Genomic DNA, 21,588 nt, shown 5'->3' with positions numbered 1-21,588 from the left:
TTAGTCAGCCAAAGGAACACTTCACTTTTTCATTTTTATTTTATTTTATTTTTTTATTACTCTGTTATCTTGTTTTTTTGTTTTGTTCCTGTTTTTGTTTGTTGCCTTATCTTCTATTTCTTTTCACATTATTTTTCCATCACTCTATTTTATTTTTATTTGCTATTTTTATAACATTTTTGAAATCAAAATTTTTTTTATTTTTTATATATTTTATTGGTTTTTTACAGAGAGGAAGGGAGAGGGATAGAGAGTTAGAAACATCGATGAGAGAGAAACATCGATCAGCTGCCTCCTGCACACCCCCTACTGGGGCTGTGCTTGCAACCAAGGTACATGCCCTTGACCGGAATCGAACCGGGGACCCTTCAGTCCGCAGGCCGACGCTCTATCCACTGAGCCAAACCGGTCAGGGCTGAAATCAAATTTTTTATAAATTTACTTTTTTTCTCTCGTGCTCTTTCCTCTTATCCATCCATTCCCTTTCTACTTCCTCTATACTGACCTGAGATCCTCCCCCTATTCATCCAACTTTTAACCTTATCTTCTATATATAAGCTCAGCATCTACAGATTCTGCCCTCATCCTCTTTGCTGGGGGTTTGGTGTTTGTATTTTTTTTTTATTTCCATTTTTATTATTACTATTTTTTGTTTGTTTGTTTGTTTATGTATTGGTTCTGTGGTGTTTTCCCCATATATATATATATAATCTCCTTTTCTTCCTTCTTCTTTTCTCTCCTATCTTTTTCACTCTCTTCGATATCACTTATGCTCTCTTTTCTTGCCCCAATCCTCTTTTCTCAGGTGGTCCCTGATAGTAGGGTTATTATTGTCGTGAGTGCATTCGTGCTTTGGTCCCTTTGTGTTGTGTCTTGTCAAGGTGAATTTTATCCTGTCTGGCCAGGTGCTAGAGAGTGAGCCTCATAACCAGACACCTGGAGAGGAAGCTCCATCCACAAACGGGTCAATAACACTCCAGACCCAAGTACAGAGGCAGGAAGAAGGCGGCAGTGAGGGAGAGAGCGTGAGTCAGTGAGGGACCAAAAGAGGAGTGTGTGGTCATGTGGGATGTGTGTGTTTGTATGTGAGTGAGGCACAGATAGATCCTGCAGGGCCTTCGGGGTCAGGTTAAACGGGCTCGCCTAACTAGGCATCCTCTGCTACTGTGTAAGCCAGGGGTGGGCAAACTTTTTGACTCGAGGGCCACAATGGGTTCTTAAACTGGACTCAGAAGAAGGAGCTGCGGCCGTGTTTCCCGACGTTGCCATGTTAACACTGCTGCTGGTGAAGGAGCGGAGGGGAGAGCAAGAGAACCCTCCACTCTTTCGGCTTCGCGGGCTGGATAGAACAGCCGAATGGGCTGGATCTGGCTCGCGGGCCATAGTTTGCCCATGGCTGGTGTAAGCAGTTCCAGGAGGCCGGCTCATCCTCAGAAGCCTAGTGTTTTTAAGGGGAGAGCTGCTGTAACTGGGAGCCAGGCCTCACCCCCACCCAGGGTGCCCTCAGATAACACCTGAGACTCTATAGACACCCCTGCCAGGGACCTGCTACCTCAGCTGGGGTCCCACGGTCAACGAATCTCCAGCCACCTTGGGCACAGGCTCCTGTGAGTTCTGAAGCATGCTCCCCTCTGATCGGCCCAATGCCTTAACCCAGGGCACTGCAACCATGCAAGTAGCAGACACGTGAGCAGCCCACTCCAGTCCAAGGAGCAGCAGCCCCATGAGCAGCCTGCCCCAGGCCTAAGAGCAGAAGCCTCATGTGGCCTGTCCCAGTCCAAGGAGCAGCAGCTGTCAGCTGTGTGAGCGGCCCGCTCCCTCATCCGAGGAGCAGCAACCACGTGAGCAGCCTACCCTGTCTGAGGAGCAGCAGCGACACGAGCAACCTGCCCACGATTGAGGACCTGCAGCCCCACTCAGCCCATCCCCATCTGAGGAGCAGCAGCGGTGTGAGCAGCCCATACCCATACGAGGAACAGCATCACTGCGAGCAGCCCTCTCCCATTCAAGGAGCAGTAGCTGCCCAAGCAGCCTCCCCCAGTCCGAGGAGCAGCAGCCACACGAGCAGACCACCCACATCTGAGGAGCGGCAGCCCTGCGTAGTCCACACTGGTCCGAGAAGCAGCAGACACACGTAGCCTGCACCTGTCTGACGAGCAGCAGCTGGGTAAGCGGCCTGCCCTCATCCGAGGAGCAGCAGACACACATGCAGCTCGCTCCCGCCTGAAGAGAAACAGCTATGCAAGCAGCCCATCCCCCATCCGAGAAGTAGTAGCCATGCTAGCAGACAGCCCCCGTACAAGGTGCAGCAGCTGCATGCGAGTGCAGCTCAAGCCGGCCCAAGGAGCAGCAGCCACCCGAGCAGCTCGTCCCCGCCCGAGGTCATCTGAGGAGCGGCAACCCTGCGCAGCCCACACTGGTCCAAGGAGCAGCAGCCAAACGCAGTCTGCATCTGCCCAACGAGCAGCAGCTGGGTGAGCATCCCTCCCCCATCTGAGGAACAGCAGCCACACGTGCAGCTCACCCCCACCTGAGGAGCAGCAACCATGCAAGCAGCCCACCCCCCATCTGAGGAGCAACAGCTGCGCGAGCAGCCTGCACCAGTAGGAGGAGCAGTAGCCCTGTAAGCAACCTGCCCCTGTCCAAAGAGCGGCAGCCTTGTGAGCAGCCTGCCCCATCTGAGGAACAACAGCAGCATGCAGCCAGACCCGATCCAAGGAGCAGCAGCTACGTGAGCAGTCCGAGCCCATCCGAGGAGCAGAAGCCATGTGAACAGCCCGCTCCTGTCCAAGGAGCAGCAGCCGTGCTCACCCCACCTGACCTGAAGAGCAGCAGCCTCGTGATCAGCCCACCCCTGTCCAAGGAACAGCAGCTGTGCGAGCAGCCTCATCTACCAACCAGAGGAGACACCACTGCTGTGAACAGCACCCAGCAGAGGAGCCGCTGCCAACTGAGAAGCAACCACTACTGTGACCACTTGAGCAACTGCAGCCCGAGGAACCACTGCCACCCAAGAAGCAGCCCTTGCACAACGCGACATGTAGATCAGTGGGTGAGACCAAAAATGGGTAGACAAAGAAACCCCCAAAGGAAAGAAAATGAGGAATCGCCAGAAAAGCGGGTAAGTGAAACAGAGGCATGCAGTATGTCAGAAAAAGAATTCAGAATAAGGGGCCTAGAGTGCATAAACCGGTTGGAGGAAAAAATCAACAACGTATGTAAGAATCAAGAAGAAATGGATGAAAAAAATCAATAACTTATGTAAGAATCAAGAAGAAATAAAGCCAAAACTGGTTTGGCTCAGTGGATAGAGCGTCAGCCTGCAGACTGAAAGGTCCCAGGTTCGATTCCGGTCAAGGGCATGTACCTGGGTTGCAGGCACATCCCCAGTAGGAGATGTGTAAGAGGCAGCTGATCGATGTTTCTCTCTCATCGATGTTTCTAACTCTCTCTCTCCCTTCCTCTCTGTAAAAAATCAATAAAATATTTTTTTTTAAAAAAAGAAGAAATAAAGAGTGATATAGCTTCAATAAAAAACACCATGGAAAGTTTCAAAAGTATGCTAGGAGAAGCAGAGGACCGAATTAGCGAATTAGAAGACAGGGAAGCAAAACACACCCAAACTGAACTGCAATTGGAGAAAAAAATTAAAAGACAGGAGGAGAGCCTAAGGGAGCTATGGGACAACATGAAACAAAGCAACATACGAATAATAGGGGTGCCAGAACAACAGGAAGAGGGACAAGGATTGGAAAACCTATTTGAAGAAATAATGTCAGAAAACTTCCCTGAGGTGGGGAAGAAAAAAGTCACACAAGCCCAGAGAGTCCCAAACAAGATGAACCCGAAAAGACCCACACCAAGACACATCATAATCACCATGGCAAATGTTCAGGACAAAGAGAGAATCTTAAAGGCTGCAAGAGAGAGACAGAAAGTTACACACAAGGGATCTCCCATTAGATTATCAAATGATTTCTCAACAGAAACACATCAGGCCAGAAAAGAATGGACGGAAATTTACAAAGTGATGCAAAGCAAGGGATTGAATCCAAGAATACTCTATCCAGCAAGGCTATCATTCAAAATTGAAGGGGAAATAAGAAGCTTCACAGACAAAAAAAGGTTAAGGGAGTTTATCACCACCAAGCCAGCAATGCAAGAAATGCTAAAGGGACTGGTGTAAAAAGAAGAAATAAAAAGCTAAGAAAGAAAACAGGCACAAAAATATAAATGGCTACAAACAAGTACCTTTCAATAATAACTTTAAATGTAAATGGACTAAATGCTCCAATCAAAAGACATCCAGTGGCTGAATGGATAAAAAAACATGACCCATACCTTTGCTGTCTACAAGAGACCCACTTCAGAAGAAGGGACTCACACAGACTGAAAGTGAAGGGATGGAAAAATATCCTTCAGGCAAATGGAAATGAGAAAAAAAGCTGGGGTAGCAATACTTATATCGGACAAAATCAACCTCAATGTAAAGGCCATAACAAGAGATAAAGAAGGCCACTTCATAATACTAAAGGGATATTAAAATACCAACGGCGTATTTCACAGATCTAGAATGAACTTTCCAAAAATTCATCTGGAATAAAAAAAGGCCCCGAATACTGCAGCGATCCTGAGAAAGAAGAACAAAGTAGGGGGGGATCTCAACACCTGATACTAAGCTGTATTACAAAGCCACTGTTCTCAAAATTGCTTGGTACTGGCACAAGAACAGACATATAGATCAATGGAATAGAATAGAGAACCCAGAAATCGACCCGAACCAATATGCTCAATTAATATTTGATAAAGGAGACAAGAACATACAATGGAGTCAAGACAGTCTCTTCAATAAATGGTGTTGGGAAAATTGGACCGATACATGCACAAAAATGAAACTATACCACCAACTTACACCATATACAAAATGGATAAAGGACTTAAATGTAAGACAGGAAACCATAAAAATACTAGAGGAATCCAAAGGCAACAAAATCTCAGACATATGCCGAAGCAATTTCTTCATTGATACTGCTCCTAGGGCATTGGAAACTAAAGAGAAAATAAACAAATGGGACTACATCAAAATAAAAAGCTTCTGCACAGCAAAAGAAACCATCAACAAAACAACAAGAAAGCCCACTGCGTGGGAAAACATATTTGCCAATGTCATATCTGATAAGGGCCTAATCTCCAAAATTTATAGGGAACTCATACAACTTAACAAAAGGAAGATGAACAATCCACTCAAAAAATGGGCAAAGGACCTAAATAGACACTTTTCAAAAGAGGACATTCAGAAAGCCAAGAGACATATGAAAACATGCTCCAAGTCACTAATCATCTGAGAGATGCAAATCAAAACAACAATGAGGTATCATCTCACACCTGTCAGAATGGCTATCATCAACAAATCAACAAACGACAAGTGCTGGAGAGGATGTGGAGAAAAAGGAACCCTCGTGCACTGCTGGTGGGAATGCAGACTGGTGCAGCCACTATGGAAGACAATCTGGAGTTTCCTGAAAAGCTAAAAATGGAACTCCCATTTGACCCTGTGATCCCACTTCTAGGAATATATCCCAAGAAATCAGAAACACCAATCAGAAAGGATATATGCACCCATATGTTCATAGCAGCACAATTCATCATAGCTAAGATCTGGAAACAGCCTAAGTGCCCATCAGTAGATGAATGGATTAGAAAACTGTGGTACATCTACATGATGGAATAGTATGCTGCTGTAAAAAAGAAGGAACTCTTACCATTTGCAATGGCATGGATGGAACTGGAGAGCATTATGCTAAGTGAAATAAGCCAGTCAATGAAGGAAAAATACCACATGATCTCACTCATTCATGGATAATAAAGACCATTATAAACTTATGAACAAAAATGGATACAGAGGCAGAGTTGCCTCAAACAGACTGTCAAACTGCAGTGGGAAGGCCGGGGAGGGTAGGGGGGCAGAAGGCGGGTGGTAAGAGATCAACCGAAGGACTTATATGCATGCATATAAGCATAACCAATGGACATAAGACACGGGGGGGTAGGGGAGGCCAGGGGATTGTCAAGGGCGGGGGTAAAAAGGAGACATATGTAATACCCTTTTAATACTTTAAGCAATAAAAAACAAACAAAAAAGCCCTGTAGTATATCTACACAATGGAATACTATGCTGCTGTAAAAAAGACGGAATTCTTACCATTTGCAACAGCATGGATGGAACTGGAGAGCATTATGCTAAGTGAAATAAGGCAGTCAATGAAATAAAAATCCCACATGATCTCACTCATTTATGGATAATAAAGACCATTATAAACTTATGAACAAAAATAGAGAGGCAGAGCAGCATCGAACAGACTGTCAAACCACAGTGGGAAGGCTGGGGAGGGTTGGGGGGGCGGGGGAGGGGGTAAGAGATCAGCTGAAGGACTTGTGTGCATGCATATAAGCATAACCAATGGACACAAGCCACTGGGGGGTAGGGGAGGCCGGGGGAATGTCAAAGGGGCGGGGAAAGGAGACATATGTAATACTCTTTGTAATACTTTAAGCAATAAAAATAAATAAATAAATGTGATCAGCTATGCAAAAGAGTATGGAAATAAAGCTGCAAAGGGACAATTTGAAAAAAAAAAAAAATCCCAAACTCAGTTGAGTCTTCATGGATGGAAATACAGCAGGAAGCTATAGATTCTCTAGCTTATCTGGGCCATTATCAGCCTCCTTTTGCTTATGTATTATGTCTTAGTGTAAAAGCACTTAACAAAATGTCTAAGTCTAATTTAAAGTCCTAGAAACTTGGGGAATCTACATAAGATTGTTCAGTGCGGGTCAGCCCTGGTCTGGTTCTTCACTGGTCATTGGGACTGTGGCTTAGAGAATGGGAGCTATGGAGGGGTTAGTTTCTTTGGGAAACAGCAAGCAGTTGGGTATATAAAAGTCAGTTCCCAGGCTGTCTCAAATAATAATGTCATCCTGTTTTCTGGTATTTCCTTTTAGGCTCCCTTTCACTGGGGTAAGGGACTAAGGAGTATCATTTGAATGTAGTTCTGCCTTCTGTCTTGGGTATTTCTAGCCTAAGAGCTTATTCTCAAAATTGAGTAAGATTTCTCCTTATTAGGAAAGAATTGTCATTTATTTTAAGCAGGAAGACTCATCAAAGCAAAACTCATTTATATTCAGTACAGATCTTTCCCTTTAGGTACAAATCAAAGTGCCTTTAAGAAGGACCCTGAATCTTTTTGGGTTATTTGGAGTTAGAAGTGGAATCAAAATACCCTTTTTAGCACTGGAAATATTGGGGGAAATACTTTGAAAAGTATATGATTGTCTAACCACTGTGCTGTATAACTGAAATTAATGCAAAATAATATTGAATGTAAAATGTAACTGAAAAAAAATACCCTTCTTAGGATGTTGGGATAAAAGCACTGTTCCTGGAGACTGGCCCTCCTAAATAGGAGAGAAGGGCCTAGGAAGGTAAAGGTTTTATGATAAGCATTTGGTCTCTGTTGCAGAAAAAGCTTATTTAGTGATTTCCTTGTCTGCTGGCAAATTGGCTACGGAGGTAGAAGTGTTAAGTAATATAGGCTAACTGCATTTCATTGTTCTATTGCAGTTATAAGTTCTGTGGAACTCCCACTGGATGCAGATGTACAGACCAGTAATCTACTGATAACCTTCTTAAAATATAGCTCGATTGTCATGCAGGACACCAAAGGTAAGGAAGACATGCTGCTTTGGGAGCTCAGAAAGCAGGAGGTGTGGCAGAATTCTTAGCTAAAATCAAGGAGCAGCATTAATACTTCGAAGCTTCCACAGATGAACTATTGGGGCCTCCTGTGCAGGGTGATGGTCCTGATTACTGGAAAACAGTGATTTCTCACTGCCAGATGGCAGTTAGGTGGTGTTAGGAAAACCTGCAGTTGGAGGGGGAGTGCTACAAAATAGAACAGAAAAAAAATGGTCTCTACAAAAACTAGCAAGTCTTCTTAGCAGATTTTGGTAAGTAGATGCAAACTCTTTTGTGTGGGAAGTGGGGGGGGATTAGCATACTTCAGGGAATTCCCTTTTGAGGACAAGAATTGAAAGCACTAGCTTGTGGTGAGAATTAGAGGACTGTTGCACAGAGTACAGTAGGAAGAGGTGAGATTCAGAGGGACTATGTTCCTTAACACTTAAAATAAAAGTGTCAGTACCCATCCAGAAATGCAGAATGGAAAGTGGGAGAAAAATGGGTGATGGGAAAGTTTGAGTTTATTCTGTTTGGGTTCCTGTTCTTTCTGTTATGGTTTTTCTATGATCTTTTAATTGGTGGTAGGGTAGTAGAATCTTTGGGCTAGGGGTGAAAAGGATTGGGAGGAAACTGGCAAATTCCATTCAATATATATCTCAGTTTTGTGTTTTTTTAACTCCGTTTTTTTCTTTATACTAGATATATCTGTGTTCACAATTTTTATTTATTTCTATTATTTTTTATTGTGCTAAAATATACATTACATAAAACCTACCACTTAAAACTGTACAATTCACTGGCATTAAGTACATTTACATTATTGTGCAGCCATCACCACCATCTCCTGAACAATTTTCATCTTGCAAAACTGAAACTCTGTACCTATTAAACACTAACTCTGCATTCTCTATATTCTTTCCTTTCCCCAGCCCACCATTCCACTCCTTTTTTTTTTTTTTTTTTTTGCCTTACTGATCAGGAACTCAGTTTTATTTTTTTAAATTTAATTTTATTTTTCCATCACCATTTATCCCCTTTATGCCCTGTCTTCCACCTCCATCCACCTCCCTCCTTGCCCACCATTTTACTTTCTGTCTTTATGAATTGACTACTCTAGGTACCTCATATAAGTGGGATTTTCTGGAAATAAACCTTTTAGATAGTATTTTTCCTCCAAATTTTTAAAGTGAAAAAGTTCCAATATACAGAGAAGCTGAAAGAATCATACAGTGATCACTCATGTACCCATTAACATTTTGCCATATTTGGTTTGTCTCTAAATTTATTTGTGTGTTATTATTTTGGCTGAATCATTTTAAGGTAATTTGTTGACATCATTCTACTTCACACCTTAAGTACTTTGGCATGTATCTCAAAATTAAAGACTTTTCCAAGATATCCATTATTGTAGCTAAGAAAATCAACAATAATTCTCTAATGTCATGTAATATTCAGTTGATATTTAGTTTTTTCCCAGTAGTTCCAAAAATGTTTTTCATAACTGATAGTTTCTTAGCCACACAGAGCATTTAAAAAATTTTTTTAATTGATTTCAGAGAGGAAGGGAGAGGATAGAGAAATAGAAACATCAATGATGAGAGTCAATGATTGGCTGCCTCCTGCACACCCCCTGCTGGGGATCGAGCCCAAAACCTCGAGCACGGTGCCCCAAATGGTAATGGAACTGCCACTGCCTGGTTCATAGGTTGATGCTCAATCACTGAGGCACATATCCCGGGCCACACATAGCATTTTAATGAATGTTTTAACTAGCATTTTATTTAGTACCTACTGGTTGATCCAGTGGGCTTCTCTCATTTACAAATGTATTTTTTCCCTAATTACAAAAATAATTTGAATAGTATTTGTTAAAAATAAAGCATTCTAACAATGGTTAACTAGCAAAGTGAAATTTTTTTGGAATTAAACTCTTTAGAATTAATTATTCTTAACAAGTTGGTGTATATTCTTTTTTAAAATTAGCCTTTCTTGTCAGAATCTTTAAATCCTATTTTAGAAACCAACTGTTCTCTCTGCTCAGTAGTTGAAGTTTGTTTTGGGTTCTTAAATTATGGTCTATGGATAAGCTACAGATTTCCAGATAACAAAAAATCCAGTTCCATTGTAGAAACAAAATTGCTAAAATGCTATTGCTTTTGTCACTTTACCTTCCATGAGGAGAGACTAATGCTTTGTGAGGTAGTTTAAGATTCCCTTAGGCATTAAGTATTTGCCAGGTAGGCTGGGCAGGTTTCAGGAATTCCAGAATGGAGCCGAAAAGCAGCGTCAGAGGGTAAGACCAGGATATGGGGGCTTTTGGAGTTAGAAGGAAACATTGGTAGACAGAGCTAGAAAACTAAAAGGTAAATAAGGGAAATAAATCGCCAGAGTAAAAAGGAAGCTGGGTGGGCAGAATCTAAATCCTGTTACACTCATACATACTGCATTAGCTCTTGGAGATTTCTGCCTTATAAACTTAGACTTTTTCTTCTGTTATGCCTGTGAGTGTGCACTTTCAAGAGAGATGCTAGAAGCCCATATCACAAACTCCTAACATAGGGCAGTCCATTGGGAGCTGCAGAGATGGTGAACCTTTGGGACTTGGCAAGTGAGATCAGCCAGGCAAGGATAATAAGACTCTTGTGTATCAGTGTTTCCGGAGGCCATTGCTTCTCCTTTATGGGAAGGGGTAACCTTTTTGTTTCTCTCAACATATTGCAGCAAAGAGAAACTGTAGATGTGACCCTGAAAATGATCTTTTAGCTTTGCTTGATATAACACAGTGAATTGAGGCCCTGGGAACTCATTTTTAGCTTTAATGATTATATAAACCTCTTTGTCCTGGTCATTTTGCCATCCATGAAATGGAAGGCAAAATTGAGGGCAGATTAATTGCACTATGGTTTGCCTCAGGCTGTTTCTCTAAACACAGGCTGGATTAGGTCTTTGCCAACAAGCAGCCTAAATATGGCAAGGGGCAAGGTTAGGTATGATGAAGTGTTAATTTCAAAAATGGCTCCTGTGTGGCTTCATTGGACTGGCTTTCTTCCTGTCTCTTAAACTCCTGACCTGCATGCCCTTGCTAAAGAGATCTCATTATGTTTTGGGGAGCATAGAAGCCATTTATTCTTGGCTCTGCTTCCCCTGCCCCCAGCCTCTCTGGGAATTACATTTTTTTTTAAAATATATTTTATTGAGTTTTTACAGAGAGGAAGGGAGAGAGATAGAGAGTTAGAAACATCGATGAGAGAGAAACATCGATCAGCTTCCTCCTGCACATCTCCTACTGGGGATATGCCCGCAACCAAGGTACATGCCCTTGACCGGAATCGAACCTGGGACCTTTCAGTCTGCAGGCTGACGCTCTATCCACTGAGCCAAACCGGTTTCGGTGGGAATTACATTTTTTCTTCTTCATTATTTATCATTTTATATACTAGAGGCCCGATGCACGAAATTCATGCAAGAATAGGCCTTCTTTCACCCGGCTGCTGGCACCGGCTTCCCTCTGGCACCCGGGACCCGGGCTTCCCTCACAGCCCCAGCTTCATCTGAAAGGTCTTCCAGAGGGATGTCCGGAAGGATGTTTGGTCTAACTAGCGTATTATGCTTTTATTGTTATAGATATAAGTACATATACTTTTAATATATGTGAATATTGTTATAAAGTTTATAAGTATATTAATAGCATATGTTATAGTGTATAATAATAAAGTGAACATATGTGAACCTACCACCCAACTTAAGCAATGATTAATGACATGGAAGCTACCTGTGTGTCTCCTTTCCTCTCAGTTATTCCTTTCCTCTCAATTCTCCAGAATTTTGTGTTTATCTCTCCCTTGATTTGGCTCTGCTTTCAAAGTCTTTTTTCCCCCTGAGGTTCTTCTGACTTGAGTAGTGTCACTTTAAAGGAGAATCTGCTTAATCTTTAAAATAGACATTAGGCAAAAATACTTAAAAATACATGTAAATCTATACATGGACTGCAAGTTGATTCACCAAAATTTTAACAGATATGACATCTGGGTGGTATGATTAAGCTTAGTTTTTATTGTCCTTTTCTGAATTAAAAAATGTTCATAATAAAATATGCCTTATTTTTGCATTCAGAAACATTATTTTTAAAAGTGGAGAAGTAGCCGTAGGCTTTCCTATGAGAGTTGCTCATCAGATTTTGGGGGAAGGGAGAATAATGCCAGAGAAACTCCGTGGCCAGAGGTAGAGGTAGAAGAGTGTCATGAATCTAGGTTTGCATGGCAGGGGCACTTCTCTTTCCCTGCCTGGGGCTCTGGTGTAAGCTATGGGGAATGTCAGCTGGGGAGTGTCACCATTATTCTTTTTGCACCGCCTATCTCCGAGGAGAGGTAGGTGTATTTCTGGACTACAACCTCCATTATGCTTTTTAATTGTCAGGTTTTAGTTGATAGATTCCATCTTTGAGGAAGTAGCAGGTTAATGTTAGGGTAAGTATGTTAGCTCACTTTACAATAGCACTGTAATCTGTTAATAGACCTCCTCTCCAGAATGAACTTCAATCTGTGTCCTGTCAGAGCTAATCTGAAACATCATAAGCCATTTGTCTATTTTGGATAAGTTGGTGTGCACCTCTTCTTACCTCCATTTCACCCCCTCACCCACAAAGATCCTTGAAAGTAAATAAGCTTTGATGGTTCTGGTAATTGGAGGGGATGGAGTAGCTCTTTCTTGGCCCTGAGTAGGGCTTAGAGCCCTACTCTCAAGGTTGTTTTCTTCTTTTTTTTAATAACTAGAATGTGAGTTCTGGGAGACCGGGGTCCTTTGTTTTGTTCAGTGCCCAGTGCACTGCCTACTATATAGTAGGTACTAAGTAAGTATATAAAGTGAATGGCAAGAAGAAAAATGATCCAGTTCACAGCTTTCCTGTTTGTAAATAATGTGCACAGTGCAAGGAGAAGCATGGGCTTGACCCTGATCTCCAATTAGTTCTTTCTGATTCCACTGCCAATTTGCTATGAATAGTTAGGTGGGTATAGATGGTGTTGCTAATGGCTAGTGGATGAGGAAGTGTTGGAAAGGGAATGGCCCTGACTATTGAGAAGCAAAGGGTTGATATGAAAGCTAAGGACATGGCCATGATTTTGGCCATGACAGTAGAACCATTACAGTAATTAGATGGCTCTCAGGAGGTAGTTAGCTGTCCATCATACTACCAAGAATATTTAAGGAAAAAAATCTGGGGGAATTCTTTTGCCTAGAAGAAAAGCAAGAATTACTTTAGTAGAACCTTGATTCATGAATTCATGAATTTTTGTGGGGAAAGAAAGAATGAATGTTCTTTTTGATGATACACATCTTTATTCTCTTCTAAACAGAAACATGGTATGGATGGTTTAGAGAGAAGGTTTTATTTTTATTTTACAGATGAGCACCGGCTTCATAGCGGCAAACTCTGCCTGATTATCCTCACATGTATTGCAGAGGTAGGTTTCATCTATCTTCTGGTATTAGCTCATTTCTTACAAAGTGCTATCTTTTTCTGCCTTTCTCACACAGTTCCTGATTTTTAGGGTCCTAAAGCTTGGGAGAGAAAATATGCCCCCTTTTTATTGTCTGTCTCCTCCTGCTAGAATGTAAGCTCTGATAGCAGGTATTATGTCTCCCTCATCAGTCTATTCTCAGTGTCTGGCACATAGTAGAGGCACAATTAATATTACTGCATGAATTATGACATGCTATAATTGAGAACTGGAAGATTCTAGCTCTTATTACTATTTTTGTTTTTAAGAGAGAGTGGAAGGGGTAGAGGAGAGAGAGAAACATTGATGTGAAAGAGACACATTGATTGGTTGCCTCTTGCTTGCATCCTGACCAGGGCAAGGGATTGAACCTGCAACCAAAGTACATGCCCTTGACCGGGAATCGATCTCTTGATCTTTCAGTCTGAGCGCCGACTCTCTAACCATTGAGCAACAGACCAGGGCAGATTCTAGCTCTTAATAGTTTGAGAGACCTAACCCTCTTTAGAAAATATAATCCTGCCTCTTTGAAGCTGCTCAGATTGGGTTTTTGCCACGTCACAAAATGAAAAAAGGAGCTCAGGTTTCTGTGGGGAAAGGTGGAGAGAAAAACCAAAGAAGGCAATGGAAAGGGAGTGAAGTTGGGCTGAGTACAGTTTGGTGAACAAGATTCTGAGGAGTTAAAGAAGAGGTGCTTTTGCTTTGTAAGGATGTACTTTTGCTTGGGTTAATTAGTCCTGAACTCACCCTGGATCTTGGTGGCAACACAGGTATAGCAGAACTTGAATCAATTTTAGAGCTAAATTTGTAGCTTCAACCTCCCCCTTCATTAAATCATTAAAGGTGGTCTATGTGGAATAGAGAGAGATCTCTCTCAGTCTTCCCCTTTTTACGTTCTCTGTGAAAAGATGACCTTTTCACTAGGTTAGGGGTAGCTTGTTATAGAAGAGCTGCTGATTAGCAGTGGGCCGGTGTAATTGCTTTTCAAAAATCTTTCTAAGAAAATATTTAAAAAATATTTTTATTGCCCTAACCGGTTTGGCTCAGTGGATAGAGCATCGGCCTGCGGATTGAAGGGTCCCAGGTTTGATTCCGGTCAAGGGCATGTACCTTAGTTTCAGGCACATTCCCAGTAGGGAATGTGCAAGAAACAGCTGAATTGCCGAAACCAGTTTGGCTCAGTGGATAGAGCGTCGGCCTGCGGACTGAAGGGTCCCGGGTTCGATTCCGGTCAAGGGCATGTACCTTGGTTGCGGGCACATCCCCAGTAGGAGATGTGCAGGAGGCAGCTGATCGATGTTTCTCTCTCATCGATGTTTCTGACTCTCTATCTCTCTCCCTTCCTCTCTGTAAAAAATCAATAAAATATATTTAAAAGAAAAAAAAAAGAAACAGCTGAATTGATGTTTCTCTCTCATCGATGTTTCTAACTCTCTATCCTTCTCCCTCTCCCTTCCTCTCTGTAAAAAAAAAAAAAAAAAAAATCAAAATATATTTTAAAACATTTTTATTGACTTCAGAGAGGAAGGGAGAGGGAGAGAGAGATAGAAACATCAATGATGAGAATCATTGATCAGCTGCCTCCTGCACAGTTCCCATGGGGGATCAAGCCCAAAAGGTCATGTGCCCTGATTGGGAATCAAACCATGACCTCCTAGTTCATAGGTTGATGCTCAACCACTAAGCTGGCTGGTTCTAAGAAAATCTTTTTTTTTTTTTTAATATATTTTATTGATTTTTTACAGAGAGGAAGGGAGAGGGATAGAGTTAGAAACATCGGTGAGAGAGAAACATCAATCAGCTGCCTCCTGCACACTCCCTACTGGAGATGTGCCCGCAACCAAGATACATGCCCTTAACCAGAATCGAACCTGGGACCTTTCAGTCCACAGGCCCACGCTCTATCCACTGAGCCAAACCGGTTATGGCCTAAGAAAATCTTTAAAGGAGTTGTTTTTCACAAATTGTAACAGTTCTTAGTAATTAGTCTATAGCAGGGGTGGGCAAACTTTTTGACTCGAGGGCCACAATGGTTTTTTTTTTTAATATATTTTATTGATTTTTTACAGAGAGGAAGGGAGAGAGATAGAGAGTTAGAAACATCGATGAGCGAGAAACATCGATCAGCTGCCTCCTGCATATCTCCTACTGGGGATATGCCCGCAACCCAGGTACATGCCCTTGACCGGAATCGAACCTGGGACCTTTCAGTCCGCAGGCCGACGCTCTATCCACTGAGCCAAACCGGTTTCGGCACACAATGGGTTCTTAAACTGGACCGGAGGGCCGGAACAAAAGCATGGATGGAGTGTTTGTGTGAACTAATATAAATTCAAAGTAAACATCATTACATAAAAGGGTACGGTTTTTGTTTTTGTTTTTTTGTTTTTTGTTTTTTTTTTTAGTTTTATTCATTTCAAACGGGCCGGATCTGGCCTGCGGGCCGTAGTTTGCCCACGGCTGGTCTATAGGCATGTCAGATCTTTAACTAAGGTGTTGGGAAAGGGCCAATGGATCCATGGTGAGATGTTTTTGATTTCCCATCAGTCTTTGGTGAAGCCAGAGATAGACAGGGTCTTGCCTACTGCCATGCTGCCTGTGTAGCAGTTTTCTTCTGCTATGCCAAACCCGTTCCCAGTGGATGCAGACCTTTCTTCTCAATTGTAGATCCTCCTGCAGCCCCTATGGAAACCTTCAAGCTGTCACAAACAGAGCAGGCTCCTTGGGCAGATGGGAAGGAAGAGAGAATAGGAAAACAGATTCTTCTCAGCATTTGCTTCAAGTCCCTGTGCCTTAATTTTTATTGTGTGTAATTTGCTTAGCGTTTTTGGTCCAGTTAGAGACATACTGAGAATTACTCCATAGTAAAATCTCATGGCTTAAGTAGGGTTTGACATAGCAGGGGTCCTCAAACTACGGCCCGCCGAAAACATTTGTTTTTTTACTTCAAAGTAAGGTATGTGCAGTGTGCATAGGAATTTGTTCATAGTTTTTTTAAAAACTATAGTCCGGCCCTCCAACAGTCTGAGGGACAGTGAACTGGCCCCCTGTTTAAAAAGTTTGAGGACCCCTGAGTCATAAAGGCTCTAGGTTCATCCTGTTAGCTCTCCAATTGGTCCTTGAAAGTAGTTCTTAAAGACCAAGGATTTGTAGGAAGTGTGATAGATTACAAACCGAAGTATGGCTCTCATTCCTTACTTTGTCTCTGTATTTTTAATTTTTATTAGGATCAGTATGCCAATGCATTTTTGCATGATGACAACATGAATTTTCGAGTAAACTTACATAAAATGGTAGGTATGACTTTTTGCTTCTTGTTTTTTCTTAGAGGAAATTTTTTTTGTGTTGGCAGGATTGGGGTGGATGAACTTGATCCGACTTACAACAAATGTGGGTGGAATGTTGTGCTAAAGGGCTCTTGCTTGACCGCTACTGAACAAACCCATGCCTGTTGTCGGGATTTTTGTGTGTGTCATGGAGCTGTTTTTGACTCAAGAGAGGATGGATTATTACCCATGGTAGTAGTATTAGAATGTATAAGTAACATAGATTTTAACAAGGAGATGGGCCTAAGCCTTTTGTTTTTAAAATGTAGTATGATCTTTGGTTAGTTAAGACTAAGTGCTGCTGCCCTGACCCGTTTGGCTCAGTGGATAGAGCGTCCGCCTGCAGACGGAAGGGTTCCGGGTTCAATTCCGGTCAAGGGCACAAAGAAAAAAACAAAAACAAAAACTAAATGCTGCTTTTGTTTATTCATCTAAGTAGTGAGGGAGATATAATATGAAGGATCAGGAAATTTCCTAAAACTTGGAGGTATGTTAAAAAATGTCACATAGAAGTTTATATCTGAAACTTACTTTTTTAAAAAAAATCTTTTTTTTTTTTAAAAAATACGTTTTTATTGATTTCAGAGAGAGGAAGGAAAAGGGAGAGAGAAACAGAAACATCAATGATGAGAATCACTGATCAGCTGCCTCCTGCAAGCCCCCTATGGGCATTTAGCCTGAAACCTGGGCATGTGCCTTGACCAGGAATCGAACCATGAGCTCCTGTTTCATAGGTTGATGCTTAACCACTGAGCCATACTGGCCAGACTACTTTTGTTTTTTGTAACTGCCACTGTTGCTGCCTTTACACAGTCACTATGTCCTCTTTTTTTTCCTTTATTATTTTATCAAAGAAAAATATTAGTATGCCTCTTTTGTTAGTAATGTCACTTGTAAAATCAAAGTAAAAAATAACAGCTTTCCCATTGTGTAGTATGCTCCAGTACCCTTTGGGACTGTTATTTTGCTGTGAATTGTGTTTTTACCATAGGCTTGCATTGATAACTGAGTAGCATTTGAGTCCTCCCTGCCCCGCCCTACCCCCACCACTAGAAAAGATAGCATCTCTGTAGTTGTGATGTTATTGGCATGAAACCCATGGTGATGAGCCATTGGATGTCAATTCAGATGCCTATTAATTTCATTTCTTTTTTGTCTGAAGCCTATGCGACACAGGAAGAAGGCAGCGGACAAGAACCTTCCCTGCCGTCCTTTAGTATGTGCAGTCCTGGGTGAGTATCATCATAATTGGCATTTTTCTGAGTCAGTGACAGGTTTTTATGATTAAGATGAGGCAGAGGCATAGCCCTAACCGGTTTGGCTCAGTGGATAGAGCGTCGGCCTGCAGACTCAAGGGTCCCAGGTTTGATCCCGGGCAAGGGCATGTACCTTGGTTGTGGGCACATACCCAGTAGGGAGTGTGCAGGAGGCAGCTGATCGATGTTTCTCTCTCATCGATGTTTCTAACTCTCTATCCCTCTCCCTTCCTCTCCGTAAAAAAATCAATAAAATATATTTAAAAAAAAAATAAGATGAGGCATAGATCCTGGCTGATATACTTCTTCCTCAGAGAAGTTTTTACTAGGTATGTTTCTTCCCTGGCCTAAGAAACCATATTTTTTGTTGAGTTTGGTAAAGCAATTTCAGTGAATAAAGTGCTCAATTAAAGGGTGCTCTTGTTCAAAGAAAAAGATCTTTCTAAGGAGATAAATGACTAAGTCTAAGCTTGAGACATGATATACATTTGTAAAATACCTTATTCCTGATCAAGATTTCAATTATTCCCTCCCTTTCTTGGTTCAAAATTGATGTGTCAGCTGGCCAGGAGGCTTGAAGTTCAAGGCCTGCAAAACTTCCTCTGAGTAAATTAAACTGAGATGAGGCTGACAGAGTTATATCTTAGATAATTTTTTTAGAATGCTACATTTTCCTCAGGGGAATGATCTGAACTCTTAATCTCACTTCATTTGAATATTAAGCCCTAGTTCCTAAATCTACTTGACTTTAGAAACAATGATTAAGACTATATAATAAACTTCTATTGATCCAAAGCCTTATGGACCTTTTCAGTCAATATCTGTCAAACTGAGCGTGATAGTGACATGAGATAGACATTGCTTTAGAGCTGAGTCTCTGGTTACATGGATGTGACCCATAATTTCCTCTCTGCTAACCTCATCACTGGGTTCTCAGAATATGATTCCCCGCTGGCATTTTGTATTAGTACCATGGTATGAAAAACCTGTACAGCGAACTCTCCCTTGAATCCGAATTTATTGGCAGGTCAAGGCATCCTTCTGGAAGTAGGAGAGTGAAGTAATTTTCTTGTTACTTTACAAGTGGCAGGTGGTGAAAGTGTTGCCAAAGTGCCTTATGTAAAATAAATTTAAGTTCATGTGAATAAAAATGTGCTTAGTGGATGCCACTCAGCATGAGTACAAGGTGTACTCAGATGTTTTTTTCCAACTCAAAGGCAAAGAATAAATTTAATCCTGATTGATTTAATTTTTCTCCTTTCCCTATTCAGACCTGATGGTAGAATTTATTGTAACACACATGATGAAGGAGTTTCCCATGGATCTCTATGTGTAAGTACCATGGTTTTTTTTTTTTTTTTTTTTTAAATTCTTTTTTGTTTGTTTGTTTAAAAAATAAATTCTTTATTATTGAAAGAATTCTTTATTCTTTATATGTCTCCTTTTCCCCCATTAACCTCTCCCAGCCCACTCCCGCCCCCCAGCACAGGCCCTCACCCCCTACTGTCTGTGTCCATTGGTTTATGCTTATATGCATACATACACATCCTTTGGTTGATCTCTTACCCCCCCCATCCCCCCACACACACTCTCCTGCCCTCCCTCTAAGGCAGTGGTTCTCAACCTTCTGGCCCTCTAAATACAGTTCCTCATGTTGTGACCCAACCATAAAATTATTTTCGTTGCTACTTCATAAATGTAATGTTGCTACTGTTATGAATCGTAATGTAAATATCTGATATGCAGGATGGTCTTAGGTGACCCCTATGAAAGGGTCGTTCGACCGCCAAAGAGGTCGCGACCCACAGGTTGAGAACCGCTGCTCTAAGGTTTGATGGTCTGTTTGATGCTTCTGTGTCTCTGGATCTATTTTTGTTCATCAGTTTATGTTGTTTATCATATTCCACAAATGAGTGAGACCGTGGTTTATTTACTGTGTGCAAATCTATTTTATAGTTGATTGATAGAACATTTGTAGTCACAAAATTTCTGTGTATACTTCAGGAAAAACAAATTTGTGTGTGGAGAAGTGTCGGGGAACATTTTACGGCCTGGATTTATAATATACATCTTTCCAGAAGGGGGAAAAAGTATAACCACAATTTGGATTCTGCACATATCTTCATTATCACTTGTAGGCACATTGCATGAGGAATAGGGCTGATGCATTGAAGCAGTGATCGTGGGTGGCTGTTTTAATCCAAAGATATGGAATTCCACTGGATTTTTTAGTCATCCCTGGGCTTTGGCATCAAAGTGGTCAGCAACAGTTAGGAGGTAGAGAAAGGCCAGAGAGATAGAGCTTCTGGTCCCTTTTTAGCTTACATTGTCCTAGCAGCCTGGCCAAAACTGTTAACTAGATAGATTATGTATATACTGGCCCAGCTAGGAGATTCCTGCCTCCTGAGGAGATCTGATTGTCTCTCACAATTATTTTTTATTGTTTTTTAATTCTCATCTTAGGATTAATTTTTTTTAGAGAATGGAAGGGAGGGAGGAGGAGGGAGGAAGAAAGGAAGGGAGAGGGGGAGGGGGAGAGAGAGAGAGAGAGAGATGTGAGAGAGACACATTGATTGGTTGCCTCTCAAACGCACCCTGACCAGGCTAAGGCTTGAATGTGCAACCCAGGTACGTGCGCCCTTGACTTGGAATCAAATCCAAGACCCTTCTGTCTGTGGACCGATGCTTTAATCACTCAGCCAAACTAGTTAGGGCTCTCACAATTCTTAACAATCAGTATAACTAGAGGCAATTGAAAATACTTTAGTAAAGTTTAAGCCTTAAGTCTTCCTTTTCTGTTTCTGCTTTATTTTTTGTTTTAATTTTGTTTATTGATTTTAGAGAGGAAGAGGGAGAGAGAGAGAAAGGGGGAGAGAGAGAGAGAGAAACATTGATTTGTTGTTCCACTTATTTATGCATTCATTGGTTGATTCTTTTTTCTTTTTTGATATTTATCATTGGTTGATTTTTGTATGGGCCCTGACCGGGAATTGAACCTGCAACCTTGGAATACAGGTTCAATGCTCTAACCAACTGAGCAGTTCAGCCAGGGCTCTTTTTCTATCTTTAATGCCCAAGAACTGCTATGCCAAATATGTATATTATCTTTTTTCCTTAAAAAGCATCTGACAACACAATTGGTACCTCCATTTTTTTTGAGCAAGAGAGAGCAGTTTGGTGTGCAGAAAGGAGGCTCAGTGTACCTCATTCTAATGCCAGGCCTGTGATCTAGGAAATATAAAAGATTTTGCTTGGAACAGAGTAGACCTCCAGCTTTTAAGACTGCTTGTAAGCTAGATAGTTTTGGTGTCCTAGGTCTGAAATAATGATACAAATTTTACTTTTAGGTAAGTTGGCTATAGTTTGCATTTTTTTCATATCTTTTGGGTGTTTAGAATTAGCCTGATCCTTTATTTTAATTCAAAGATGATGAAAGGCTTTTTTTTTTTTTTTAAAGAACCTGTATCTGATGAGTTTTCTGCTTATTTTTTTTTTTTTTAACATTTTGATTGACTTCAGAGAGGAAAGGAGAGGGAGAGAGAGAAACCTCAGTGATGAGAGAGAATCATTGATCAGCTGCCTCCTGCATGACCCCTACTGGGGATCAAGCCCGCAACCTGGGCATGTGTCCTGACTGGAATCGAACTGAGAGATCTTGGTTCATAGGTTGATGCTCAACCATTGAGCCACTGCGGCTGGGCTCTGCTTATTTTAGATGGAATCTCTGAACCTCATTACCTTAGGGATCAGATTGTTTTTGCTAGAGACTT

The 21,588-nt window shown here is 41.6% G+C and overlaps 1 protein-coding gene across 2 annotated transcripts in view; it reads left to right on the top strand.

Annotated features, from left to right (window-relative positions):
• ARMH3 (armadillo like helical domain containing 3) overlaps positions 1 to 21,588 on the top strand; it is a 175,387-nt gene that overhangs the window by 43,960 nt on the left and 109,839 nt on the right. For both annotated transcript variants that reach the window (XM_059661188.1, XM_059661189.1), the window contains exons 15-19: positions 7,622 to 7,723; positions 13,142 to 13,200; positions 16,464 to 16,529; positions 17,725 to 17,794; positions 19,090 to 19,150. In XM_059661188.1, coding sequence (XP_059517171.1) covers positions 7,622 to 7,723; positions 13,142 to 13,200; positions 16,464 to 16,529; positions 17,725 to 17,794; positions 19,090 to 19,150 — 358 coding nt within the window. The remainder of the gene's footprint in view (positions 1 to 7,621; positions 7,724 to 13,141; positions 13,201 to 16,463; positions 16,530 to 17,724; positions 17,795 to 19,089; positions 19,151 to 21,588) is intronic.

This window comes from Myotis daubentonii, chromosome 13 (genome assembly GCF_963259705.1).
Source record: "Myotis daubentonii chromosome 13, mMyoDau2.1, whole genome shotgun sequence".
NCBI lineage: Eukaryota > Metazoa > Chordata > Mammalia > Chiroptera > Vespertilionidae > Myotis > Myotis daubentonii.
Note: the sequence above shows the minus strand (reverse complement) of the source record. Positions and strands in the feature narration are given on the sequence as shown.